The sequence below is a fragment of the Peromyscus maniculatus genome, chromosome 2 (genome assembly GCF_049852395.1).
Source record: "Peromyscus maniculatus bairdii isolate BWxNUB_F1_BW_parent chromosome 2, HU_Pman_BW_mat_3.1, whole genome shotgun sequence".
Classification (NCBI taxonomy): Eukaryota; Metazoa; Chordata; class Mammalia; order Rodentia; family Cricetidae; genus Peromyscus; species Peromyscus maniculatus.
In genome coordinates, this window is record NC_134853.1 from 160,796,975 (window position 1) to 160,824,859 (window position 27,885).

Consider the following 27,885-nt stretch of genomic DNA (forward strand, 5'->3'; position numbering starts at 1 on the left):
AGTCCCTTCCCTATCCCCCACCCCCACTCTATTTTTTTCTTGTTTTATGTATATGAGTGCTTTCCTGTGCATGCCTAGTGCCTGCAGAAGTCAGGAGAGGATGTCAGATCCCTTGGAACTGGAGGTACAGATGGCTGTGAGCACCATATGAGTGCTGGGAACCGAGCACCATATGAGTGCTGGGTCCCTTGAAAGATCAGCCAGTGCTCATAATCACTGAGCCTTCTTTCCAGGCTCTGTTCTTTTCCCTCCTAACTTTATATGCTCTTTTGAAAAACCCACTGAGTCCATTTAGTGCTGCCAATATATGCATGGCTGTGAGGCCAGCTGCTGGGGCATGGACAGCATCTCAGGGCTTGCATCCTTGAGAAAACTGACTCTTTCCCCCCAGCGGCCCTCAGTTGCCAACAGCTCCTTAGCAAGGGGTGGGACCTCATGAGCCCCTCCCGCAGCCATGGGATTCTGGCTGATTCTGAGTGTCTTTATCATTCTCCACTTTTTTTTTTTTTTTTTTTTTTTTTTTTACAGTCTCTCACTGAACCTGGAGCTCATCGATTCTTCTAGATTGGTTAGCGGGTCCCTGGGATCTGCTTACCTCCATCCACCCCAGTGCTGGAGTTACAGATCTGTGCCACCACACATGGCTCTTACACAGGTTCCAGGGATCTAAACTCAGATCCCCACGCCTGCACAGCAGCCGCTTTCCCCAGAGCCATCTCCGCAGCCCTGAATTTTATTTTACTTTATTGGCTTTTAGTTTATTTAAAATATAAATAATCCTGTGTGGCTGCCACCCACTGAAATGGATGCCACATTTCCCAGGACAAGGAAGCAACATGAGACCTACTAGGATCTGCAGATGGGGGCGAGTCTCACTGAGATAAACCGGGAACCATTTTATTCTGTGCATCCTGCTCAGGGTTACTTCCTCCCACCGGTGAGCAGCGGCAGATGCGGGCATCGGCCACACGGAGGCGCTGTGCAGGTGGAGCAGGACGCTGCACCCAGAGCGCCCCACCTCCTCTGGTCACAGACGCAAGCTTCCCTGAACCACGCACCTTGATCTTTTCTCGCAGCGTCTTGGAGACGGTGTTCTGACTGGGACAGTTCTTCTTCAGTTCCTCTCTGAGCTTCTTCACTTCTTTCTCCATTTCTTGCATTTGCTGAAAATAAAATTCAACCATAGAGAAGTTAGGTTTCACTAGGCGTGGCACGAGTTACCTCCTGAATGGAAAGCTCCCCTTCCTGGGGACTTCCTTATCTGGAGCTCACTGAGGTGGGATCCTAGCCCCATTCCAGCTAAGCTCCTTCTCTGCTCTACACCTGCAGGCAAAGCAGATCTTCCCCCAGTTCCTCCCCAGTTAATATATTCAAAGTGCTCGATGAAGGAAAGGAATTTCTTTGGGGGGAAAAAAACTCTTCAGAAGGGTTTGGGAGAACGGCTCAGTGGCTGAGTGTTTGCTGTGCAAGCGTGAGATCTGAAGTTCGGATCCCCAGAATGCAAATAATAGCCTGATGGGTGTGGTAGCCGGCCTGTAATCCAGCATCAGAAGGCGGAGACAGGGCCTCTCAATCAAGTCCAGAGCAAGCTGGCTAGGGATAAGAGCCATATGGGGAGCTCTGGGTTTGATTGAGAGGTCCTGCCTCAGTGACTAAGGTGGAAGGGTGATGGATAATGATTCCTCACATCAGCCTCTGGTCTCCACAGGCATACACACATGTGTACCTCCTCCTACATGCGTCCACACATGCATGCCACGCGAACATGGAAAATGGGAAAAAGGCAATAAATAAAGTAAATAAATACCAGCACAAATCCTGAATTAAGTACACAAGAGAGCCATTAACTCACTAGAATCACTACTTTGTAAGTATATTTTTAGATTGACTGAGATAAGGTTTATCTGAAGGATAGGACAGTGCAGATTGTATCATTATTATTGTTGTTGTTGTTATATTTGAGGCAAAGAGAAGAGTTGTCCTCAGCATGTGGAAGAGCACATCTCCTCCTCCTGTCCAGAGAGCTGTGCCTCCTGCAGAATGGAAGCTATTTGGCCAGTGGGATGCAAGAAGGACTGACTGGGTGGTATAAGCAAAGGTCATATCTTCATTGCAGCTTTTTAAAGGTTTATTTTTGAGTGTGTGTGTGTGTGTGTGTGTGTGTGTGTGTGTGTGTGTGTATGTGTGTGTGTATGTGTGTGTGTGTGTGTGTATGTGTGTGTGTGTGTGTGTGTGTGTGTGTGTGTGTGTGTGTCCGTCTGTCCCTCTGCAGTTATTTGTCTGGCTGCCTTCTCTCTAAGGCAAATGATGGCCTTTCTCTTTGTTTCATTTTCACTCAGTGTTATAAAATCTCTGTCGTTAGAAACACAGAAGACCCTCGTGTTCACAGCACGGCCTGTGGCTGTGACCCCATTTAAGATGGTGGAATTTAGAGTTAGGTAAACACAGGTCCAGGGCAGGGGACTTGAATGAACTTCTGTTACAGCAGCAGGAGTGGCCTCCTGTCCCCATCCTTGTCCCTGCTCGGTCCCAGGGGAAACCCATGAGAAAGACAGAGCCACCTGGCCCGAGAACCCTGGAGAGAGTTCTGTGGAGAACCCTGGAGAGCTCTGTGGAGAACCCTGGAGAGAGCTCTGTGGAGAACCCCGGAGAGCTCTGTGGAGAACCCCGGAGAGCTCTGTGGAGAACCCCGGAGAGCTCTGTGGAGAACCCTGGAGGGAGCTCTGTGGAGAACCCTGGAGAGAGCTCTGTGGAGAACCCTGGAGAGAGCTCTGTGGAGAACCCTGGAGAGAGCTCTGTGGAGAACCCTGGAGAGAGCTCTGTGGAGAACCCTGGAGAGAGCTCTGTGGAGAACCCTGGAGAGAGCTCTGTGGAGAACCCTGGAGGGAGCTCTGTGGAGAACCCTGGAGAGAGCTCTGTGGAGAACCCTGGAGAGAGCTCTGTGGAGAACCCTGGAGAGAGCTCTGTGGAGAACCCTGGAGAGAGATCTGTGGAGAACCCTGGAGGGAGCTCTGTGGAGAACCCTGGAGAGAGCTCTGTGGAGAACCCCGGAGAGCTCTGTGGAGAACCCTGGAGGGAGCTCTGTGGAGAACCCTGGAGAGAGCTCTGTGGAGAACCCCGGAGAGCTCTGTGGAGAACCCTGGAGAGAGATCTGTGGAGAACCCTGCAGAGAGCTCTGTGGAGAACCCTGGAGGGAGCTCTGTGGAGAACCCTGGAGAGAGCTCTGTGGCTCCCTCCAAACAGCACAGAGCCAGAGCGTTATGCTTTGGGGAGGGCTGTGAGTCCCACCGAGAACGTCAAGGGCAGACTCTCAGAGGGGTGCTTATGGACGAGGACATCCAACTCACGCTTCTGCAGAATTTCAACTCTTTCTCCTGAGCCTCCCTGCTCTCCTTCTGAGCTTCTTCCTTCCTTAGCTCATCTTTCAGCTCTGAACACTGAGGAGAGAAAGAACAGCAAAGAAAGGCCAAGGCTGGTGGCGTGGAGGTGTCTGGGGGAGGGGCCTTCCCGGGGCCCCAGCAGGCCCTGAGCACTGTGCTGTTCCACTCCAATCACACACCCACGCTTAGCCGGGGAGACAGCTGGTGTCTGACAGGCACACAGATGCGTCAGCGGCCCTGGGTTCCTGCCTCTCTCGAGATCCGAGATCTAAATTCCTCTTCAGAAGCCAGCAATCCGAATCATGAGGAAAGCCCGTCTTTGAAGAGCTGGGTAAAGGAACATGTGTGGGACGCCACTGGGAACCTGGGTGGCTCTAAGGGCTGCATCTTGTTCCTTCTTAGGTTCTGACCATCTGGCCGTGGAGTGAAATGCAACACTCTTTTTGGAGGGGGACTGGGCAGCGGGCAGCAGGAGCATAAAGAGGTGCCCTTTGTCCCACCTTGTGATTCCACTTAAGAATCTGTTCAGTGTTAACTGTCAACTCCACACAACCTAGAGTCACTTGGGAATAGTGTGAGGAATTGTCTACATTAGGTGGCCTATGTGCATGTCTGTGGGGGATTGTTGTGATTCTTAATCGATGTAGGAAGACCCAGCCCATCGTGGGTGGCACCATTCCTTAGGCAAGAGGTCCTGAACAGTGTGAGACAGGAGTAAGCAAGTTGATGATAAGCAAGCGGGGATCTGTGGGATTATTCTCTCTCTGCCCTTGACTGTGGACATGATGCTTCAAGTCCCTGCCTTGACTTCCCCTCAGTGATGAACTATAGCCTAGAATTGTAAGACGAATAAATCCAATCAATCCTTTCTTTCTTGAGCTGCTTTTCCCCCCTTTTTTGGGGGTGAAGGGAGATCAAGATATTTTATCTGAGGAACAGAAATGAAACTAGAGCAGAATGCACTCTAAATCCAGTGGCTGGATGCTGTCAGTGAATCTGAAGGCTTGAGGACCTTCCTCACCGTGTTCTCAGTGTGGTGGTTTGAATGTGAAACATCCTCCATTGGCTCATGTGTTTGAACACTTGGTCCCCAGCAGGTGGCGCTGTTTTGAAAGGTTGTAGAACCTCCAGGAGGTGGAGCTTTTCTGGTAGAAATGTGTCAATGGGGGTGGGCTTTGAGATTTGACATCCCAGCCTCACTTCCTGTGTGTTCTCTGCTTCCTGAGGTTATCATGTGACTGTCACCCCAACTTAGGTCCTCATGCTTACATAGAAGGTACTTTATTTCTCCACCCTCCTAATATCTTTTGGAAACAGTCTCATGTAGCCCAGGCTAGCCTTGAACTCTTGATCTTCCAAGTGCTAGGATTACAGGCTTATACACCAAATGAACATAATGGACATGTGTATGAGTTAGAATCAACATCATGTTAATTCTGAGCCTGAGGCTCACTGTTCTTTGAAAAGCTGCAGGGAGGGGACTGGAGAGATGGCTCAATGGTTAAGAGCACTGGCTGTTCTTCCAGAGGACCCAGGTTCAATTCCCAGCACCTACATGGCAGCTCATAAACACCCTAATTCCAGCTCCAGGGGATCTTGCGCCCTCTTCTGGCCCCCACAGGTGCTGCACTCACATGCACACGCCCATGCACAGACACACATAATTAAAAAGAAAATAAATCTTAGAAAGAAAAGAAAAGCCATGGGGAACTTGGCTCTTGATGTTGGTCTTTCGAGGAGGACACTTTAGAATTTAGTCTCTGGGCAACTACTCCTTATGTCCCTGGACCCCACGATATGGGAGGAGGCTGTGACATCCAGAGTCAAGACCCAGGAGAAGTGAAGAGGGGCATGTCACATGACTACGTAGGTCCTTCTTACTGAGCACTGAGGGGACGGTGAGCCGGGTACTCACCCTGGAGCCCAGGGCTTCCAGCTGGTGCTCCTTTTCTCTGTTCTGGCTCTTCAGCTGGCTCACCTCCTCCTTCAGCTGCTGAACTTGCTCGTTCCGTGCGGACACGTCTTTCTGTAGAGATGTCACCATCCCTGTTTTAAACAAAGCAAGGACAGATACCAAAGACACAGTGAGGATGGCTGTCAGCCGCTGAGGACCCCAAGAGCTGGAATGGGCTCAGACCATGTGTGTGGCCGTTTCTTCCACACAGAATCGCTCCCCAGGGGAGGAGAGATGCTCCTCCTGCCAGATGCCAGGCTCAGCATTGATATCTGCCTTTCCTTACTCTCTCTCTCCACTGTTTTTTTTTTTTTTTTGAGATAGGGTCTCTCACTGAGCCCAGAGCTCATCAATTATCTAGACTGACTGGCCAATGAATCCCAGGGATCCTCATGTCCCCACCTCATCAGTGCTGAGATTAACAGTGTGCAACACCATGCCTGACTTTAAAAAAAATTTATTTATTTGTATTTTATGTACATTGGTGTTCTGCCTGCATGTATGTCTGTGTGAGGGTGTCAGATCCCCTGGAACAGGAGTTATAGACAGTTGTGAGCTAACATGTGGGTGCTGGGACTTGAACCCGGGTCCTCTGGAAGAACAACCAGCACTCCCAACCACTGAGCCATCTCTCCAGCCCCAGCAGGGTTCTCTCTCTCTCTCTCTGTCTCTCTCTCAATATATTTTTTAAAGATTTATTTACTATGTATACAGTGTTTTGCCTGCATGTATGCCTGCATGCCAGAAGAGGGCACCAGATCTCATTACAGATGGTTGTGAGCCACCATCTGGAAATTGAACTCAGGACCTCTGGAAGAACAGCCAGTGCTCTTAACCTCTGAGCCATCTCTCCAGCCCCTGTGCCTGACTTTTTACATGAGTTCTGGGGACTGAACTTGGGTCCTTTTGTTTGCCTGGCAAGCACCTTACTGACTGAGTTGTTTCCCCGGGCCTTTGTTCCAGAATTCTTGACACTCTTCCTTTTTTTCTCCTAATACCCCCGTTCTCTTCTGGTTTCTAGACACGTGTTCTCTGCTTCAAAGACCCCAACGGTTTCCCAGAACACTCAGAAGACAACCCCCTGTGGGATCTGGCTCTGCCTTCTCCTCTGACCCCATCTCTCTCACAATTTCTTTTTCCCTGAGACACACTCACCTGTTGCTCCTTCAACAGAGCTAGAGCTAGTTCCTACCCCAGGACCTTTGCACATGTGCTTGCGGCTAGCAATGCACTGTTCCCACAGGGCTCCTCCTGCAGACACACGCGGCATCCCTTTCCTTACTCCCGAAGCTCTTCACCACATGTTGCCCATTTCCTTTTCTTTACAGCACCATCCTATCCCTCAGACAGACTTGCTTACCTATCTATTTGCCCGTCATTGTCACCCTCCGCTATGTCCAAGCCTGGAGCGTAGAAATTGATGACTTGCTTAGGGTGGGCTCTCCTCCCAGAGTCCAGAACTAGACTCAGCAGTTGTTAGTAAATGTAATACAGGGGTGGATGGATGGGTGGATCCATGCTAATTAACTTCTGTGGCTGGCAAGGTGGCCTATAAGTTGACTGTCCCCTTCCCACATTCTTCAGCATTGAGCTACATTTGTTGATCAGTTGCAAACGGTTTTCACTTGGGCCAAGAGCCCATTCAAGGAAATGGTTCTCAGGACTACAGACCACTCAGTATCTTTGTTATCCCTGAAGAGATGGGTGCTAGCTAAGAGATGACATTCACTCAGATGTTGACTATGGCTGATTTTGAGGTAGACCTTGTACTAAGGCTAGTTGGCAAGCACACTTCTGGAAAAGACCCTCAGTCACCGACAGTATGGCCTGAAGGTTGCTAAGAACTCTGAGGCTCTGTCTAAGCTCAGGGAGAAGAGTGTGGTGGTTGATTGGTGATGTCTGCCAGGGCCACAAGAGTCAGTGGTGGGGGAGCATCTACTAAGCTGACTCCAGAAGAACTCACCTGAGGTGATGGCATGGTCTCTCTTTAAGTTCTCGCCTTCATTCTTTAGTAATGTGATTTCCGAGTTGCGCTCGGCCAGGGTCTGACTTAGCACCTGGCTATAGCCTTTTTGAAGGGCGTTGATCTGTGGGAAGAGGCAATGCATAGTCAGAGGACACTGGCCAGGTCCAAGACACATGGGCATTTCCCAAACCTGTGCAGAGATTCTGATCTGTCACATGATCTTGTTTCGGTGCTGACAAAAGTGCCACTGCCCTGCTACCCTGGGATACCTGTCCTCTTAATGTGCATTCTTGTGTCATTGGAACTCTCAGCCATAAATAGACCAGCCCCGGGGTTTCCCATCAGCCATCACTGGCTAGATGTCAAGCAGAGTTCAAGAGAGGGCACAGGTCGTAACCTTAATTTCCTCGGATGGCAATGGACATATTTCACAAATCTGTGTAGAAGATATGTCCAACCTGCAGTCCACAGACTGTGTGCACCCCAGATTAGCCATGGATGTGATCCAACACAAACCCAGAAACTTGTGGAAAACACTATGAGTTTTTAAAACAATTTTATTGGGGGGGCGTGGTCATGGGCATACCGTAGTGCACACGTGGAGGTCAAAGGAATTGGTGCTTTTTTCCCGGTGGGTCCCAGGGATTGAGCTCAGGTAGGTAAGGCTTTGGAGCAAGCACCTTCGCTAGCCTGTGACATTACTATTATTTTGAGAGTTTTCAAAATAGTGTAGTTCTTACACATGAATTTTGTCAAAGACACTGTTGAGTTGCAATGTCAAAAAACTGGTCACAGCTGGGCGGTGGTGGCACACGCCTTCAATCCCAGCACTCGGGAGGCAGAGGCAGGAGGATCTCTGTGAGTTCGAGGCCAGTCTGGTCTACAGAGCAAGATCCAGGACAGGCTCCAAAACAACGCAGAGAAACCCTGTCTTGAAAAAAACCAAAACAAAACAAGAAAGAAAGGAAGGAAGGAAGGAAGGAAGGAAGGAAGGAAGGAAGGAAGGAAGGAAGGAAGGAAGGAAGAAAAAGAAAGAAAGAAAGAAAGAAAGAAAGAAAGAAAGAAAGAAAGAAAGAAAGAAAGAAAGAAAGAAAGAAAGAAAGAAAGAAAGAAAGTTGGTCACACTTGCCGGTGCTCCAGACACACTCACAGATCTGGCTCCTTCCATGGAGCCTCATAGCACCCTGAAGGATGTCCCCATAGGGTTCCCACTTGAAATCAAAAATGGGAGAGCTGAGGTTGACTGCTTAGGGCTTCACAGCTGGCCTGTTGTGGGGCTTCACTCAAGCCCAGCCTACAGATGCCTGGCTCCCCATCTGTCACAGGCCACAGGAACTGGCGTCAGACGCTGTGGGGGCTGATGGTCCAGTTGGTAAAGCTCCTGCTACGTAAGGATGAGGACAGATCTCCAGAACCCACGTCACAGAGCCTGGTGCAGGGGTGTGTGCCGGGTGCCCCAGCACTGGGGGGCGAGGGGGGGGGTCCCTGGGGCTTATTGGCTAGCCAGTTTAGCTGGACCATGGCCTTCAGGCTAATTAAGAGATCCTGAAAGAAACAGAAGTGGAGAGCTATTAAGAAAGATACCTGAGATGGGCGTAGTGGTGCACACCTTTAATCCCAGCACTCAGGAGGTGGAGGCAGGTGGATCTCTGAATTTGAGGTCAGCCTGGTCTACAGAGTTGCAAGACAGCCAGGGCTCCACAGAGAAACCCTGTCTCAATAAATCTAATTGGGACGGGGCAGATGCCTGGCTTCAACCTTTGGCCTCTATATGTACACACCTGCATGCACACACAGATACCTGCACACAACCATATTCACACACACACACAGAGAGAGAGAGAGAGAGAGAGAGAGAGAGAGAGAGAGAGAGAGAGAGAGAGAGAGAAGAGAGAGAGAGCTGGAGTCTATACTATGTAGCCTATACTTGGGGGTGTGTATGACTGCCAACATCTGGTCCCTGCCATCTCCAGGCTGTGCTGCCATAAGAAAGGCCCTAGGTCCTGTCTTAGTTTTTTGTTTGTTTGAGACAGGGTTTCTCTGCATAACTCTGGCTGGCCTGGATCTCATTGTCCAGGCTGGCCTCAAACTCAGAGATCTGCCTGCCTCTGCTTCTCCCAAGTACTGGGACTAAAAGCGTGTGCCACCATGCCATGCCTGGTCCTGTCTCAGCTTTTAGCTCTGTGAGCGTGATCATGCTAGTCCCGACTTTTCAGGGCTGTGGAGAGATTTTTATAAGTTAATAGCCTTGAAAGTGCTCAGACAATACCCCGTGGACATATAGATATTAGCTATGATTATATGATTACATCCTGTGCTGTTTTGGATTTAGCTTCTGGTTGTTTTGAGGGAAGGAAGACAGACTATACTTTTGTGTGTGCTTGTGAATCCTGTCTAGACAAACTTAACTACCGGATGACTGCTGACCGTCACGCCCTGTCACAGGCCTGGCATGAAAATGACAAAGGGCAGGTCCTGCTCCGCCCAGATTGGGGGCGTGTCAGGTGGGGTGGGGTGCGGTGGGTGGGTGGAGTGGCGGGGTGGAGGTGGGGAGCCGTGCACGCTGCACCTGCATCTCACCACTAGATGGCTCCCACAGGACCGTGTTGGGCTTCCCTTTGCGCCTGATGGGAAATCCTTGGTAAAATCAACCACGGGATTTTTATTTAGCCATAAAGAAAAACAAAATTGCAGGAGATGGACGGACCTGGAAAATGTTATATTAAGTGAGGTAGCTTAGTCTGATCTCAGAAAGACAAACACCATTTGTTATCTCTCAAATGTGGGGATCTTAACTTCTAATTTTTTTTTGTATTTACTTATGTATATGAGTGTATGCCGGCATCGTTGTCTATACATCACATGTGTCCATGATGCCCTAGGAGGTCGGAAGAGGGCATCGGATCCCCTGGGACTGGAATTACAGGTTTTTGTGAGCTGCCACGTGGGTGCTGGGAACTGAACCTTGGTCCTCTGAGAGAACAGCCAGGGTTTATTAACCGCTGAGCCATCTCTTCAGCCTGCCTCTAATTTTTCCGTATGCACTGTCTATGTGGGAGTGGGGGAGGGCAAGAGGCCATGAGAGGGGAGCCGTTCCCTTAGGCAGGAAACAACCCTATAATTAAATCTCAATGAATGTTAAGTACACTTTATTTAAACCCCCCAAAGTCATGATTGGTTAGATTAAAGCAATCATGGGAAGACGTAAGTTCCTCATTAGGAATTGCTGTTCAGATGCGCTTGTTAGTAGTAAAGAATGCTACTGGAAGTATTGTGGTAGTTTCCTCACAATTTTACACATTGAACGACTTCCAGTCAGTTTTGGTTTTGTTTAGATCTTGGCGCCTTTTACCTTTCGTTAATTCTTATTATGCACATTTAAATCTCCTTCACTTTCACTAGTTCTTATTGTGTAAACTTAAATCTTCTAATAAAAATTTTAAATAATGGAAAAGACCTAGGGAGGGTAAATGCCTGTGTGTGTGTGTGTGTGTGTGTGTGTGTGTGTGTGTGTGTGTGTGTGTGTAGGGGGGCACAGGCTGTTCCCCTCACCATCCTTGGAGCTACACACCAGGATGTGTGCTTTGGAAACCATGGATGAAGAAAGCTCACCTCTTCCTGCTTACCGTAAAAGACACCTGCAGTGAAAAGTCAACGTTTCTACGGGGCTTCAGAGATGGCTTAATGGGTAAGAGAGCATGCTGCGCCAGCAGGAGGATCCGAGTTCAGGTCCCAGCACCCACATAACAAACAAACAGCACTGTGGGCACAGAAGCCTGTAAGCCCGGCCCTGTGGGGGACAGAGAGGTCCCTGGGGCTTGCTGGCTCCCAGTCTAGCTCCAGGCTGAGAGATCCTGCCTCATGGCAAGGAGACTGAGAGGGACAGGTGTGTGCACCTGTTCACATGAGCAGGCATACACTCCGCACATTCAAAACCAAAAGTCTTAGCCTAAATCTTTCTTGTGCAGGACACCAAAGGCATTCTCTGAAGATGAGCTTGGGGATGAGGGATGGGGAGGAGGCATGGGGAGGAGGGAGGGAAGGGATGCCACTAAGAGTTTAAGGCCATCTGACAGAAAATATTTCAATCAAGCCCCACAGCTTCAGGGTCTCAAATCGCAAACCGTTTTCAGACGTCTTCATAGCCTTCATTACCCAAATAAATATCCAGACTGTCTCTCATTGGCACGAACCCCAGGATGTTTATTGCCTGGTTAGGCTGCATAATAAAACGGGTATTGGATCATAAGGAAGTTAACAGTGCTGGGAAGAATGATTGCCTAGAGGTAATAACCAGCCTGCTAATTAGCACAGGCACAGGGAGGTGAGCGTGTTCTTGTGGTGTGGTGGCGGATGGAAGAGCTTTGAGAGCAAGTCGTCAGGCACATGCTTTCAGGGGACCCCCGATAACACATAAAGTAATCAGAGCCATTAATTAACCTGCTGTGCACCTTTGGCTTCTGCCCGAGGGTTCTGCTGGCAATAAAATAGTTCGGGAGCTAAAACATGAGCCGGCGGAACCGGATTTGGATTTAAATCCAGCACATCTTCGGGTTCAGGCCGGCTGTGACAAAATCAGCTTCAGGAAGGGAAGGTTTGTGTGAGCTCACACTTTGAGGGGACAGACCGCCCTGGTGACAGGAGCAGGAGGCAGCTGGTCACCCGGCATCTGCAGTCAGGAAGCAGGGAGAGATGGATGCTGGTGCCCAGCTGGCTTCCTCCTTTCTGTTCAGCCCTGGACTCCAGCCCGTGGGATGGTGCCGCCCTCAGTGAGGGTGGGTTTTCTCATCTAGTCCCTCACAGGCATGCCCAAAGGCTGGTCTCCTAGATGATTCTAGATCTGGGCCAGTGGACAATCATTATCTAGCATCACAGGTCTCTTTATAAAACACTGTCTTTTGGGCCAGTGAGAGGACTCAGTGATGCAAAGCTTTTTTTTTTTTTTTCCCACCGAGACCGATGACCTGCGGTTTACCCCTGGGATCAAACTCCTGCAAGTTGACATTTTGCCTCCGCATGCGTGCTGTGGTGAACACACGCACAGGTAAAAACCAAAATAAAACTCCCCTTTCAGTTACAACTGACGATAGAAGTGTGGCAAATGAGTGTGGTTGTTTCTAGATCGTTCCCAAGGGGGAAATCACTAGTTACTTGAAACATTGAAACAATGCTCCAATTGTGACCTGTGGCCACAGACACAGATAGGTGAGCACTGGTCCTAGCTGAGTTCTGTTGCTGTGGTAAACACTATGTCCAAAGGCAGCTTTGAGAGGAAAGGGTTTATTTTATTCTGCAGTTTATATCACTCAGCCTGCTTTCTTTCTTTTTCTTTTCTTTATTTCCTTTTTTTTTTTTTTTTTTTTTTTTTTTTTTTTTTTTGAGACAGGGTTTCTCTGCATAGCCCTGGTTGACCAGGCTGGCCTCAAACTCACAGAGCTCCACCTGCCTCTGCCTCCCGAGTGTTGGGATTAAAGGCGTGCGCCACCATGCCTGGCTCAGCCAGGACCACCAGCCCAGGGTTAGCACTGCCACCGTGTGGCGGGGGGCTCTCATGTCAATCATTAACAGTTTATGTACAAAACCAATGTGGCCACACATTATTTCTTTTAAATGTATTGTATGCATGCAGGTGTGTATGTAGGCATACGTATGCTGGCATGTTCACATGTGTGGGTAGACATGTGCATTTGGAGGTCAGTGGTCAGCCTCGGGCCTTATTTTTGGGGAGCCATTGACCACATTTTTTGAGAGGGCTTCTTACTGGCACCTGGGGCTTGCCTCTTGGATGGACTGGCTGACTGGAGAGTCTCAAGGCCTGCCTTTACCTCACCAGTGCTGGCGCTCCAAGTGCGGGCCACCATGCCTTGCTTCTTTTAAATATTTTTAACTAGAATTTTTTAAAGAATTTCATATATGAGTACTGTATTTACATCATTTCTACCTCTTCTATCCTCCTCCCACTCCTCCCGCATCCCACTCCCTCCTCCTCCCACTCCTCCCACATCCCACTCCCTCCTCCTCCAACTCCTCCCGCATCCCACTCCCTCTCAAATTCATGGCTTCTTCATCTTTAACTATTATTGTTACATCTAGGTATATATATTATATGTACTATAAATTATTGTTATACACACACACACACACACACACACACACACACACACACACACACCCTGCTAAGTCCATTTAGTGTTGCTCACAGGCACACGAGTTTCTGGCTGACCCACTCCATTGATTGCCTGTAGCTCTTCTTCTAAGGGTGGGGCCTTGTAGGAGTTCCCCACTGCTTGCCTTGCTTTTTCACACGGGCTAGGGGAACAGCTGAACCATCTATCTCCTCAGCCCAATTGCTGTTATTATAAAACAAGAATTTGGATCTAGGTTCCAGAGAACGGAAGCTGCCTGGTTACTGGGGACCTTCCAAGTGGGGAGTTTTCATTTGATGACACAGCCCGTTATGGAGCCAGGGGCCACCTTCAGGGTTTGAGGGGGTGTTGGAGTTGCATGAGTTGGGGATCCTCACTTGTGGGCTAACTGGCCGCAGCTCTTTCAGAATGGGGCAGGATGGGTGTGATGGGCAGTCATTAAGGCAAGAAAACCAGGCTTTGGGGTAGAAATGAGAAGCTGGGCTGAGGGTGTGGGGTCAACTAGGCAGAGCAGATCCGAGTCTGCAGTGCTCTGGCCCCAGCAGTGAGCTGTGCAAGCTCCAGGCAGCTCCTGAGCATCTCTGGAACCACCACAATCTCTTTGTGGGGTGTGTCAGAGGGCTGTGACAGATCTAAAAAATGTTCCCCAGGGCCCAACACGCTGTACTGGGAAGCAGGGCCCCTGGTGGCCTTCTGCCTCTTACCCTCCATGATGCCCCAGATGGCCCTCTTCCAGCTCCCCCCATCTGTACTCTGACGGTGGGGACTCTAGGCTCTGATGGGCTTGTTCCCGAGTCCTACCTGGCTTTTCATACTCTCAATCTCCTTCTGCCTGAGATCATCATCTTCATCCAGGCCCTGGAACTTGTGGACGCACCTGTCGCTCTGCCTGGCGGCGGCGGCGGCAGCAGCGGCGGCGGCTGTCTCTGATAGCCTTTGACTCAGCTCGGCCACCTCTCCCTGCAGGTTCATTATGACTGCGTCTTTATATTTGGACTCTATTTCAAAATCAGAGAGTCGGTTGACCTCTCTCCCCAGCAGCATGATGATCTCATCCTGTGAGGGGACAAGAGGGAGGCTTACCAGGGGTGTGGGTGGGTGGGAAGCTTGGCCTGTTTCTACAACAGGAAGGAAACAGGGGGTCACTCTGGGGAATGTGGGGGGTGGCTGGGTGGGTAGGCAGAAGGGCAAGGAGACATTTACAGACTACATCTCTTGGAAGGAAGGCCCCAGAGAGATTAGAGTTGGGTTAGAGCCACACACTTGTGCCTCGGTGCCTATAATGGAGCCTCTGAGGCACAGAAACCTCCTTTACCCAGAAAAAAATACTTTCACATGGTAAACCACAATTCCCCGGGAATGTCAGTGGGCAGGAAGTTTCTTTATAATCATTCTGTGCATTCCCTTACGAGGCCCGCATCCAGGATGTCGGAGGCCCAGCAAAGGTAATTAGATTCAATCCCAACACATTCTGACTGTATCAAAGGCATTAACTTAATACTTTTTATGTATTATGGAGGGGTCATTTTTTTCTTTCCTCTCTTCTAGAATCCTCTGCTTCCTCTGGAAGCCTCCATGAAAGTGTATTCAGGGAACCACTGAGGCTGTAACAGAATGCTGAACTCTGGCAGCTTGTGAAAACTCTGGGATGTGGGGACTGTTGGCAGAGTTTCCCACAGGTGGAGCCATGCACCATCTCCCTAGGGAAACAGAGGCCAAAGAATTTTCTCGGTTTCCCCAAAGCGAGAGACAGTACCCTGAACCCCTCAGAATGTCAGAAAGACCAGAAAAACAGAATCCTAGCTACATGCCTGGGGGCGGATGGCGTCACAGGCATGATGGAGTCTGCTGGTGCTGCCAGCTACTTCTGTGTGCTTTTCTCTGGGTTCTTGTGAACGCTTATGTTACAGCTTCTAACAGACTCTGTGTTCCTGGGGAAACCCTGCTTCATCCAAAGCGAGCCACCCAGGGCCTCTACACTCAGCATAGACTATGCTTGGCCATTATTCATGGCACAAACATTTACTGGGCACCTTCTGTGTGCCAGGTTCTGCACTGGACCCTAGATATAAGCAAACCTTTGGGTATGGTGTCCAGCAATGGCGTCTATCTTTCTGGTGAGGTCCCCTATGCCCTTCTTAAGGAGTGTCACCCAATCCTCCCACGTGGTCTTGGTAGTATTGAATGTCAATCAAGTACTTCACTCCTTGTTCCTCCTCCTCATGTCCCTGTGACCCAGGCTGGTCAACCACGTTTTCTCAGAGCTCCTTGTGTGTAGATTTTAAGATGGTGGTGGGGGTCCTGCTTCACTTTGGATCATGGACTTTAAGTCTAGAGGCTTGGGCTTGCCCATGACTATCCTGTCCAGCACAGGAAGCCAGTCTGCTGGAGAATGACAAACGGCAAGAACAGAGTAGAACGGGCACCAGCGAGTATCCCAGTCCCATCACTGAAGGGCCTAGATCCAGCCACGCCCGAAGCTTGCTAGCCTTTCAACTGTCCAGTGAGATTGGCTAATGCACATTTCCCCCCCCCCCCACTTGTCGACTGTCGTTCTTGAAGGTAGGTGCCTTGGGAAATCAGGGCATAAATGCTCAAAGTAGCAAAATCATTCTGTTTTTATTTTATTCCCAGTTTAACACCTGTGGTGGATTAAACACGGTGACAGCTACTTTGTGGCTTTTGTCACTGAGTGGTATTTCTACCATCCACCGAGTCTCAGCTAGCTCGTGACCCCCGTGGACAGATGGAAAGGAGCGGAAGTGATACAGCAAGTGAGCTCTGAGCAGGCTGAGTGGACAGACGGAAGGCAGTGGAAGTGGGACAGAGGAAGGGAGCTCTGAGTGAGCTGTCAAGGTACCGCGGTGTCTGCCCTGGCTTCCTAGGGACCTGGGGGCTGTGGAGCTGGGGACAGGCTGCATGCAGAGAGGTTGCCATTTCCCCCATGTAGTGGAGGACCCAGACCTATGGCTGCTACCACCTGATTGCAGTTGTGTGTAAGCTGCAAGGAAATGGCGGAGGACCATCGTGCAAGTCATGGGAGACCCGGGAAGGGCGGATGGCTGCTTTCAGCCATTAGATCTGGAGGTGGCTTGCTGCAGGGCGACAGACTAGTGACAGTGTCTGCAAGGTGGCTTCTCGTCTTACCACAGCACCTCCCAGTCTGGTCTCAGGACACCAACCTCAGAACTGCCTCCTGGTCCTAGCTACAACACTCTAAGGCTGTGATCAAAAGGAATCCCGTTTCCCTGTTTCCCACATGCAAGAACTCCTGGGGCTCAGGCCCTGGTCTGTAAGGAAAGTGAAGCATTGTTGGGCTGTGTTTTGTTGTTGCTGCTTTGTTTGGAGGCAGGTTCTCATGTAGCCGAGGCTGGCCTTGAGCTTATTATATAGCTCAGGATGACCTCGAGCCTCTCAGCTCCTTGGTGCCACCTCTGAGTGCTGGGATTACAGATGTGCATTGCCTGCCTGGCTTATGCTGTGTTGGGGACCAAAGCCAGGACCTTGTGCCTGGTGGGCGAGCCCTCTATCAGCTGGGCCACACCTCCCCAGGCTTCTGTTTTTGCTGTCAAGCTGTGGCTGATGATGTCATTAGCGTCTCAGCCTGGCTCGCAGCAGGTGCTCAATAAACTGTGGACACGATTGTCCATTAAATAAGAAGTGGTTCCTTGGACACAGGACACAGAGAGGAAGAGGTGACAAGTTATCTGTGGTCTCTGACAGTTAGAACACTGTGTCCCCCTCAACCCCCAAGCCCCCTCACCTTGTCTTGCTGGCCTAGGTCCTGGTCCATGAAGATCTCGGTGGGAGGCATCGTCCCGGAGAGTCCCTCGACCACGCATTGCTCTGACATTTCCATGGCGCTGGCCCACACTGTGTGACATCCACAGAGAACAAGGCACAGTGGGCTCCCAAGCTTGGAGGAGCCCCACACCCTGAGCTGTGGTCATGGTTTCCCCTTGAGGGTCACATCACTTTTCACTCGTTGAGAAGCCCTTGTTATATAGCCCAGGCTGCCCCAAACTCACCAAGTAGCACAGGGTGGCTCCAAATTCTCTGCAGTCTTCCGGCCTCAGCCTTCTGAATGCTGGGGTTACATGCATAACCCACTACACTTTGCTCTGTAAATTATTAGTCAAACAGGGTCTCTCTATGTATCTCTGGATCTCTCTCTCTCTGTAGACCAGGCTGGCCTCAAACTCACAAAGATCCACCTGGCTCTGCCTCCAGAGTGCTGGGATTAAAGGCGTGCACCACCATGCCCAATCTTTATGTTTGTGTGTATGCCTGTGTGTGCCTGTGGACATGTCTGTGGGAGGGTGAGTGTGCACATGAGTACAGGTGCATGTGGAGGTCAGAGGTCAACACTGGGCATGTTTCTACCTCCCTCCATCTTATTTTTTGAGACAGGGTCTCCCTGAACATGGAGGTCACTGTTTGGGGTATTCTGGCTGCCAGCGAGGTCCAGCAATCCTGTCTGCCTCCCCATTGCTGGGATTACAGATGTGGACTACCCTGCTTTTCATGGGTTCTGGGGACTGAACTCAGGTCTTCATGCTTTGGCAGGAGGCTCTTTACCCACCAAGCCATTTTCCCAGCCACTTCTCTGACTTTATTATTATTATTATTTTAAAGATTTATTTATTATGGATACAGTGTTCTGTCTCCATGTATCCCTGCAGGCCAGAAGAGGGCGCCAGATCTCATTACAGATGGTTGTGAGCCACCATGTGGTTGCTGGGAATTGAACTCAGGACCTCTGGGAGAGCAGCCAGTGCTCTTAACCTCCGAGCCATCTCTCCAGCCCTTCTCTGACTTTAAAAGCACAGAGCAGTGTGTGTGCTGAGAGGCAATGACATCGCTGTGGAAGGAAGGACTGGCCAGGAAAAGAGCCACCTCACCTCTCTTCTCCATCACTATGTGGCCTGTCAACCACTGAGGCATCCTCCTATGCTGCATTAAGACCTGGTGACTGTGAGTCATTAGACCTCTCTCTGCCTTTGTGTCCACATATATAATTCAGTGACTTTAACAGTCTCTATCACGGAGAGCTATGATGAGATTAAATGAGTAAGATGTAGAGTAAAGCCTGGCTCTGGGACCAAACTGGGCCTTGAAATGCACTGTGTAGCCCAGGCTGGCCTTGAACACATGGCAATCCTCCTGCCTCAGCATCCCAAGTGTTGGACTCACAGACACGAGTCACCATGCCCAATGCTTTGAATATTATATATTATATAAAAATAAGAAACATGTTTATTATTTTTAACTATATGTAGGCATGTGTGTCTGCATGTGGGTATATGCCCTTGAGTGCAGGCTTCTGAGGAGGCCGGAGATATTGTATCCTCTGGAGCTGGAGTTATATATGTTTATGAGCCGCCTGATGTAGGTGCTGGGAACTGAACTCCAGTCCTCTGTGAGAGCGGCCAGTGCTGAGCACCCCCTGAGCCATCTCTTCAGCTCCCTAATGCTTTTTAAAATGAATGTTTGGGGCTGGAGAGATGGCTCAGCAGTTAAGGACACTATCTGCTTTTGCTGCGGACCAAGGTTCAATTCCCAGCCCCCACATGGCATCTCAGAACCATTTCTAACTCCAGTTCCAGGGCGTCTGGTACCTTCTAGCCCTCTTCTGGCTTTCCTCAGGCACAGCACTCACGTGATACCCAGGCATACACCCTGGCAAAACATCCATGCACATCAAACCAAATCAATAAGTCTTTAGAAAGTTTTGAGCTGGGCAGTGGTGGTACACACCTTTAACCCCAGCACTTGGGAGACAGAGACAGGCAGAAGATTTCTGTGAGTTCAAGGCCAGCCTGTGAGTGAGTTCCAGGACAGCCCAGGCTACATAGTGAGACCCTTCCTCAAAAACAAACAAACCAGCAAATTTTTAAAAATAAAATTTTACTAGAATGTGGCTGGAATCATTCACTTTTGGTCCATCTACAGCTTCTGCTTTTTGCTCTACAAGGGCAAAGAAGAATAGTTTCAACATGAGCCATGTGGCCAGTGAGTCTAAACTATTTGCTATTGGCTTCTGTGGCTCTGTAATATAGTCAGTATACACTGGGTCTCAGGTGAGCCTGGAATCCCAGCTACCCACGAAGAGGCTGAGACACTGGAAAGGAAAAAAATGAGGTTTCTCCAGTGGAGTCTCAGTGGGTATACAAACCACCTGGTAGATTGTACCAGGCTTTTTCTTTTGGGCCACCAACCGGCTCCCAAATCATGACAGGGAGACTTAATATTGATTATGAGCCCTTGGCCTTATCTTATGCTTGTTTCTTGCTAGCTCTTAAAACTTAACCCATTTCTCTTCATCTACATTTTTGCCTCAGGGCTTTTTACCTTTCATTTCTGTATGTCTTACTTTTCCTGCTTCTTCCCTGTTTGTCTGTCTGTCTGTCTGGTGACTGCCTGTCTGGCTAATCCTGAGTATCTCCCTCTCTTTCTCTCTCATTCTTTTCATTAGTCTTCTCTTTCCTAGCCTAGATTTCTCCTCCTATTTATTCTCTCTGCCTGCCAGCCCTGCCTATCCTCTTTCCTGCCTAGCTGTTGGCCATTTATTAGACCAGTCAGGTGCCTTAGGCAGACAAGGTGAAACAAATCTTTACATAATTAAACAAATGCAGCATAAACAAATGTAATACATGTCTACATCATTAACCCAGGCAGCGGAAACAAGTGTAACATGCTGTGGGATGTTCTGTATGGCAAATGTGTTGCTCTGATTGGTCAATAAATAAAACACTGATTGGCCAATGGCTAGGTAGGAAGTATAGGCGGGACTAACAGAGAGGAGAAAAGAAAGATCAGGAAGGCAGAAGGAGACACTGCCAGCCACCGCCAGGACAAGCAGCATGTGAAGATCCCGGTAAGCCACGAACTATGTGGCAAGGTATAGATTTATGGAAATGGATTAATTTAAGCTATAAGAACAGTTAGTAAGAAGCCTGCCATGGCCATACAGTTTGTAAGCAATATAAGTCTCTGTGTTTACTTGGTTGGGTCTGAGTGACTGTGGGACTGGCAGGCGACAGAGATTTGTCCTGACCGTAGGCAAGGCAGGAAAACTCTAGCTACAGTAACACACCTTTGCCTAGTTAAAATAGTATTCCACAACAATGGATGACCAACACAAAACCAGCTCAGTGGTGGTTTTGGAGGATTTTTGTCTCACAGTGCTTTGTTTGGTTATTTTTTTCTTTTTCTTTTTAACCTTACAGGTCTTTTGGTTATATTTTATGGTTTCCAACTTTGTTTTCATGGCTTTTTTGTGTGTGCAAATGTGTGCCTGTCAGCATCTGCATCTGATTTTTATGATTGTCACTTGGCCCCGCCCCCTTCCCTCTTTGTTTTGTCCAATTCTGGTTTGTTTTTATTTGATCTAATTTTATTATTATTTTAGATGCCTGTTTGTATTCTAATGAGAGAGAGAAAGAGAAAGAAAGGGTGTGGAGTTTGGTGGATGGAGAAATGAGAAGGATCTGGGAGGAGCTGGGGGAGGGGAAACCATAATCAGAATATACTCTATGGGAAAAAAATCTATTTTCAGTAAAAACTTAAAATACCATCTATCTGCCTGTCTATCTATCTATCTATCTATCTATCTATCTATCTATCTATCTATCTATCTATCTATCTATCTGAGAGATATCACATCTCTATCTATCTATCTATCTATCTATCTATCTATCTATCTATCTATCTACAGAGAGAGAGAGAGACAGACAGACAGACAGACAGACAGAGATCACAAATTCAAAGTTAGCCTGGGCTACACAGCAAGTTCAAAGCCAGTCTAGGTAATTTAGTGAGACCTTGTCTCAAATGTAAGACAGTAAAATCGGTCTGGGGCTCGGCTTCAGTGACAGAGCACCTGACCAGCTGCATAAGGTCCTGGGTCCGAGTCCCAGCTCCTCAACAGCCACTGAACAACTGTGTCAAGTGAGCGCCCTGACTGCTGTACCTTCTTGCTGAGTTGAACTCCGCTCCTCTGGAAACAGAAGCCAAATAACCCTCTCTTCCCGAATTTCTTCGGTCACTTGAGAACAGCGACAGAGAAATAACTAACACATGTGGGAAGGAGTCTTGCCCACAACCATGTGGCAGCGTCACATTGGAGGCAGACTCGCCAGCCCCGATGAAGCCACAACTTCTACCTCATGAGCTGTGCTGAGCCACAGCCACGGGGTTGAGCAACCTCCAATCCCTGACCTACAGAGGCCATCACACACAAGTTCTTCATTCCCTGTGTGTGTGTGTTGGGCTGTTGGGTTTGGGGACAATTTGTTACATCACAGTTAATGACTGATACACATTATATGTGTGACCTCTATATTAAAAGACAAGATCTATTGAACTAGTCTATGGTGTACGTGCTAAAAACACTTAGGGGGAATATGTAGACATGTGCAATGTGCTTTGAAATGTGTAAGATAATAAGTTGGTTCAGTTAATGAAGGACAAGACAAATAGATTTAAAATAAATAATAAAGGGCTGGAGAGATGGCTCAGCAGTTAAGAGCACTGGCTGCTCTTCCAGAGGATCTGAATTCCTGTTGTAGTTCACAATAGTCTGTAACTTAAGTTCCAGGGCCTCTGACACCCTCTTCTGGCCTCCATGGGCACTGTGTACATGTGGTGCACAGACTTACATGCAGGAAAAACACCCAGACATATAAAATACATCAATATAAAGTAAAATGCAGACCTAAACAGAGCATTAGATAGAATTAGGTGAAAACTCTCTGCAAAATTCTTTCTGTTGTTAGCACTCAGGATGGAGCCCAGGGCCTCACACAGGAGGCAGACCTTCATCCCTTGAACTGTACACCCAGGCCTCTTCTTTTTTACTTGGAGGCAGGATCCTGCTAAGTTACCCAGAGTGGCCTTGAACCCTTGTAGCTCAAGTAGACACTGAACCTGTGATCATCTTGTAGGACCCACTCCGTATGTTTGAGTCCAAATGTTGGGGGATGACAGGCAGCTTCCAGAACCTGGGTGACTCATTTGATGATGGTGATGGTGAGGGTGACGTCCATCCTAGAGTCCATTTGCTTGCTCCCCAGTCCCAACATTTCACAGTGGTAATTATAATTTTAGATGGAGAAGGGTAACTAGGCGAAAGGTCATGATCAAAGTCAGGAGCAGAAGTGGAGAGCAAGAAAATGGGCTGTGGAGCTGAGGCAGGGAGGGCAAAGAATGAAACCTTGACCAAGCCACCCTGGAGGAAGCCTGGGGACCGATCTGCTCTGTTGCTAGAGCTACTGTGGCCAAGAGGACAGGAATGGACAGAATGTCCTATCCCAAAGCACCCTGAAACTTTTGAGAAGGGGTTGGGATAAGAGTGGGGTAGTTTCCTACTCTTACCCCAAGGCTGTGTGTTTCCGACACTGCAGAGCTGTGAGGGGGTAGTCATGGAGATGAGTGATAACAATATAGAAAATGTTACATTAGCCTACAGTGGATGTAGCTACCCTCTGGGGAAATCACTTTCTTTAATAAACTTCACTTTCTTCTCACCTGCACTGCAGTGACACATTTTCAACTTACCAGGGCAATCGGGGTTTCTGCTGCCAACACTCTGCTCATCTACAGCAAAGGGAATCAGGTAGATCCCCCTAAACTCTGCATCAGTGAGCTGCACAGGGGACAGCAGTGTGGACTGGGGCTCTGGGGCTGTCTGGGAGGCAAACAGGGCCTTGAAGGAGGATCCAGATGTTCCAAGAGCACAGCTGGATCCTAACTGTTTTCTTATGTAGGAACCCACTATGTAGACCAGGCTGGCCTTGAACTCACAGAGATCTGTCTGGTTTTGCATCCTGAGTTGTGATTAAAGGTGTGCACCACCATGCCCAGCTTGGTTTATTTAAGAAGGTTCTCATGTAGCTCAGGCTAGCCTTGATGCACCATGTAACCTAGGATGGCCTTAATCTCCTGACCCTCTATAAGCTACCATGCCCAGTTTTGTGCAATGCACGACTTCAAGGCCTTCATGCATACTAGGCAAACACTCTGCTGATTCCATCCCCAGCCTTCCCTCTTTATTTGAGTAATCGTGTTTTTTTTAATATTGTATTTATTTATTTTAAAGATTTATTTATCTATTATGTATACAGTGTTCTGCCTGCATATACACCTGCAGGTCAGAAGAGGGCATCAGATCTCATTACAGATGGTTGTGAGCCACCATGTGGTTGCTGGGAATTGAACTGAGGACCTCTGGAAGAGCAGCCAGTGTTCTTAACCGCTGAGCCATCTCGCCAGCCCCTGCCCCATCTCATTTATTTTTAACTCTGTGTGCACGTGTGTGTGCATCTGCATGTACACGTGCTTGTGCCCCGTAGCATGTGTGAGGAGGTCAGAGGGCAACTTGCAGGAGTTAGCTCTCTCCTTCTACCTTGTGGGTTCTGGGAATCAAATTCAGGTCGTCAGACTTGGTGGCAGGCCCCTTTACCTACCTGGCCCTTTTGCCTGCCTACCATTATGCTTTTTACCACCAGTTATAGTCCAGTTTTAGAGTCAGAGAAAAGTGAAAAACAAGGCCAATCTGTATTCATGGCTTTATCCTTGCCAGAAGCCATCCCCCAGAGCCAGTACATACCTTGCTTGATGACAGGGGATTTGGGGTCCATCATAAAGGAAAACATCTTCCCGCTGGCACTCATGGGCCGCTGGTGAGGGCCAGGCGGGGCCATGGTGGGCCTGGGGCAACCCTGTGACCAACTTCTATGCACTGTTGTTGGCGGGATGCCCTGGTGGAAGGGCATGTGGGGTGGCGAGGATGACTGGTGTGGTTGCTGTGTGGGCAGAGGTGGCTGCGGCCTTGGCCAAGGTGCTGGGCCCCTCATCCACGGGCAGGAGACCTGTAAGGCAGACAGGAGGCTCAGAGGAAGTGGCATTCAGGTACAGCATGGCTTGTCCTATGACCCAGCTGGCGAGTCACTCTCTCCAGGAAACCTTCTTGCACGCTCCTCAAGTTCAGGACAGTGACCTAGCTGTGGAAGCCTAGGTCGCCATCATACTCTGCCAAGAGCTCCCCATGTATTGGTTCATTTAATGCATTGATGTCAAGGACGTTGAGGCCGGGCAAGATCATGTAAAAATCTGATGCGAGAATCCAGCTGAGCTCAGGCCTCAACACATGCAGGTCTCCGTCTTCTCACGGACACTGACAGACACCTAACAGACTCCCAGGGGCCAAGGTCTCTCACCTGGAAGTGAGTTTACATCAAAGGGGTACATACACCCTGCTTCCACCTCTTCCCTGCTTCCTGCCCGGGAACCAGAGAGCCTGGCTGCAGGCGTGTGCTGTGAAACTTCCCATCTTCAGGAATGTGTAAAAAGAGACTTCGTTTTTTTGCCATGTGGGTTTGATTCCTCTCTTCAGAGGCCCCACCATGCTGTCAGACTCTGGTTCTGGGGCCTGAACTCTCCTTAGAGTCCATGTCATCCTGTTGTGTCTCTGACTGTCCACGGTGTTAGTAAACTATTCGAATACACACCATACCTGCAACGATCCATCTCAGTGCCCTCCCCTCTCCCAAGCCATTGATACAGCACCGAGCTGATGGGATGTCAGCCTTCAGGGACTAGGACCTCTCCCCTTCTCACTCACCCCTGTATCTGTAGCACCGACGATGGATACCAGGTATGTCATGTCGGGTGTATACAGGGGCATGGAAGGAAGGGTGAGCAGGCCACTGAGAGTCAGGTCAGCTCCAAGGACCCCCCCCCCCCCCCCGACCCAGACAATTCTTCCATCCACATTGTGGTCCCTCTATAGGTCCCAAGGCTGAGAACTCAGGGGTTGGTGTGGGGCGCTGCCTCATCCACCTTCATCCTCAACCTCCCGAACACCTGGTTCCAGCAGGTGCTTTATAGACACCTCAGATCCGGGACCCGATGAAGGTGTCTGGCTGCTTCAGTGGAGATGCTGGCAAGAGCCTTCCCCCAGGAGAGATGCCAGGATCTGTCCTCTCAGGAGAGTCCACGTAGTGTGGGGCTGACGCAGAACTTGTAATGAGGCTTCTCCCCCGTGCCTTGTCATTCGATGATGACGGCAACAGGGCTGTGGTCTGCTGCTCTGGGCTCACCTATTCCCACAGCAGCAGCCCTTGGATGAGTCACCCAGGCTCAGGGAACATTAGTTAGGGCTCCGGATCTCACGGCCTCTCTGTCTCTGTCTCTCTCTGTCTCTGTCTCTCATCCTGTCTCTCTGCCTGTCTATCATTCACCTCCTTCCCTCTGTGTTCTCTGTCTTTCTCTCTGTCTATTTTCTCTCTCTCCTCCCTCTCTTTCCTCCCCCTCCCCACTCTCTCTCCTCCCCCGGGAATGAATGCCCAGCACACTTTCCGAACGCCAAGCTCTGCTGAGAGCTTTGCGGCCCCAGTATTTCCAAGGCCGTCATTTCTCTTTTTGAGCAGTAGTCCCCTGAGGAGCAGACAGCCACTTCTAAACTGGAGCTTGATGAGATCTCTTCTGCCACGTCTCCATCAAAGGAAGGCTGTCTGTCCCCTGCTCAGGGGTCTGACTCGGTGAGAAGCAGGTCAAGGACCCTGGGCATCCTAGAATACTCTTAGAGCCAGTGAGGAGAAAAGTGTCCAGGGAAACTGAGTCGCCTAGGAATGCTATCGCACTGACCCACTTTGAGTCTGTTTTCAGGAAGGACACGTGGCTGAGTTCTGTTCCTGGCTGGGCCCTTTAGCCTCAGTTTTTTTCTAGACTGTTCTAACTGGATTAATAGATGCTTACTGAACATGTGGCCTGAATGCATCTCAGGCGAACCAACTTCAAGAGTACTGAATGATGAGGAACATCACCTCCCAGACCACAGGCAGGACCCACTCTCCATCTCTGGGTCCGGGTGGTTCTGGGCAATTTCCCCCTATTTTGTGTAAGGGACTAAGTAACCAGACAGTCACATCTCCTGATTTGACTATAAAGATTGGTTCAAGGAGCATGTGATCCAAGCAGAGCCGAGTAGACTAGGCTGGGCCCTAGGGTCTTCTGCTATGGCTGACTTTTCAGGCTTGAGAGTGCAGTAACCCTGAGGGAGGAGAGGGGAAGTGGGGCTCTTAAGAACTGTAAACAAACCAACCCCAGAGGACATGACAGGGGTGTGGTGGAGCACGCTTGTAACCTCAGAACTGGGAGGCAGGAAGAGCATGAATTTGAGGGCTATGTGCACAGAAATCCTCTCTCAAAGCACGCACAAAATTTACCCCATCTTAAGCATTTTGAAAAGCATCCTGTGAGTAGAGTTCCATACAGCATTCAGGTTGCTGTGTCTTATAAACCCGAGGTCCTCTTCTCACTCATCAGCTCCCTTTCCTGCCTCTTTCTTTTTTCTTTCTCTTTGGACCTGACTGCTCTGGGTACCTCACAGATACTGAGTCCCTTCCCCACTCAAACACGGGCTGATGTAAATGCTTTTAAAAAAAGATTTAAAAAATGATGTGTATATGTCTGTGTATGTGAGTTCAGGTGCCCATGGCAGTCAGAGGCATTGGATGTCCCAGAGTAGTATTGACGGTTGTAGGCACCAATGTGGGTCCTGGGGACTTAACAAGGGTCCTCTGAGGGAGCAGCACATATTCTTCACTGCTGGGCCATCTCTCCAGCCCCGAGCTAAGTCATGTTATGATTGGCTTATTCCTCTTAGCACATTGTCCTCAGGAGTTAAAGCATTTGCAGCAGGTGTCTGTGGTGGAGTCAGATGGGGTGCTCTGTGTTCCATGTTGTAAGACCCCAGAAAGGACCTTCCCCCCACATTCTAAGCAGCCAGCATACACACTGCTGAGGGCTTGTCTCCTCCCGGTCAGCTTTTAATCTAGATGAGACCTGGATGGCACCTCAGAAGGGATGTGAGGCTGAGTGGCCTTAGGATTATGCACCCCCAAATTTCAGGGAGATAGAGAGGACGATGAGGGGAAGTACCAGTGTGAGAGGAGAGATGCCCAACACCATAGATCTCAAAGACTTAGCTTGCACTGGACCCTGACTACACTTTGGGATGGATGGCAGTCTTTGTTCTTTTTAAAAAGTGTGTGTGAGAGAGAGAAAGAGAGAGAGAGAGAGAGAGAGAGAGAGAGAGTGTTTTCCTGTGTGAACGTGCATGGAGGTCAGAGGTTATCTTCCTCAATTGTGTCTCCATCTTAATTATTTTTTTGAGACAGGGTTTCATACTGAACCTTGCTCTTTTGGCTGTACAGATCCCCACAGCTCACTGGGCAGTCAGTCTAGTTGAAACAGTGAGCTCCAGGTGCAGGGAATGACCCTGTCTAAGGTCAAGAGTGATGGAGGAAGACACCCAATGTCAGCGTCTGGCCTCCACACGAGTGAGTGCACCCGTACACACATGCATATACCACACCCACTCACACTCCGCCCCACCCCAAGACAGTGACAGATAAAACATTAACAATGAAGAGG

General features: G+C 49.3%; 1 protein-coding gene across 13 annotated transcripts in view; it reads right to left on the minus strand.

The window, feature by feature from the left end:
* Nucleotides 1-27,885, minus strand: part of Fhad1 (forkhead associated phosphopeptide binding domain 1) — a 124,382-nt gene that overhangs the window by 72,747 nt on the left and 23,750 nt on the right. For all 13 annotated transcript variants that reach the window (XR_013049439.1, XR_013049438.1, XR_013049437.1 and 10 more), the window contains exons 4-10: nucleotides 24,056-24,317; nucleotides 17,210-17,319; nucleotides 14,248-14,502; nucleotides 7,298-7,421; nucleotides 5,296-5,426; nucleotides 3,348-3,437; nucleotides 1,059-1,163 (exon numbers count right to left, since the gene is read on the minus strand). Coding sequence is in view for 10 of the 13 variants with exons in the window: in XM_015994336.3 (XP_015849822.3) it covers nucleotides 1,059-1,163; nucleotides 3,348-3,437; nucleotides 5,296-5,426; nucleotides 7,298-7,421; nucleotides 14,248-14,502; nucleotides 17,210-17,319; nucleotides 24,056-24,317 (1,077 nt within the window). In the remaining 3 variants the exon portion in view is untranslated. The remainder of the gene's footprint in view (nucleotides 1-1,058; nucleotides 1,164-3,347; nucleotides 3,438-5,295; nucleotides 5,427-7,297; nucleotides 7,422-14,247; nucleotides 14,503-17,209; nucleotides 17,320-24,055; nucleotides 24,318-27,885) is intronic.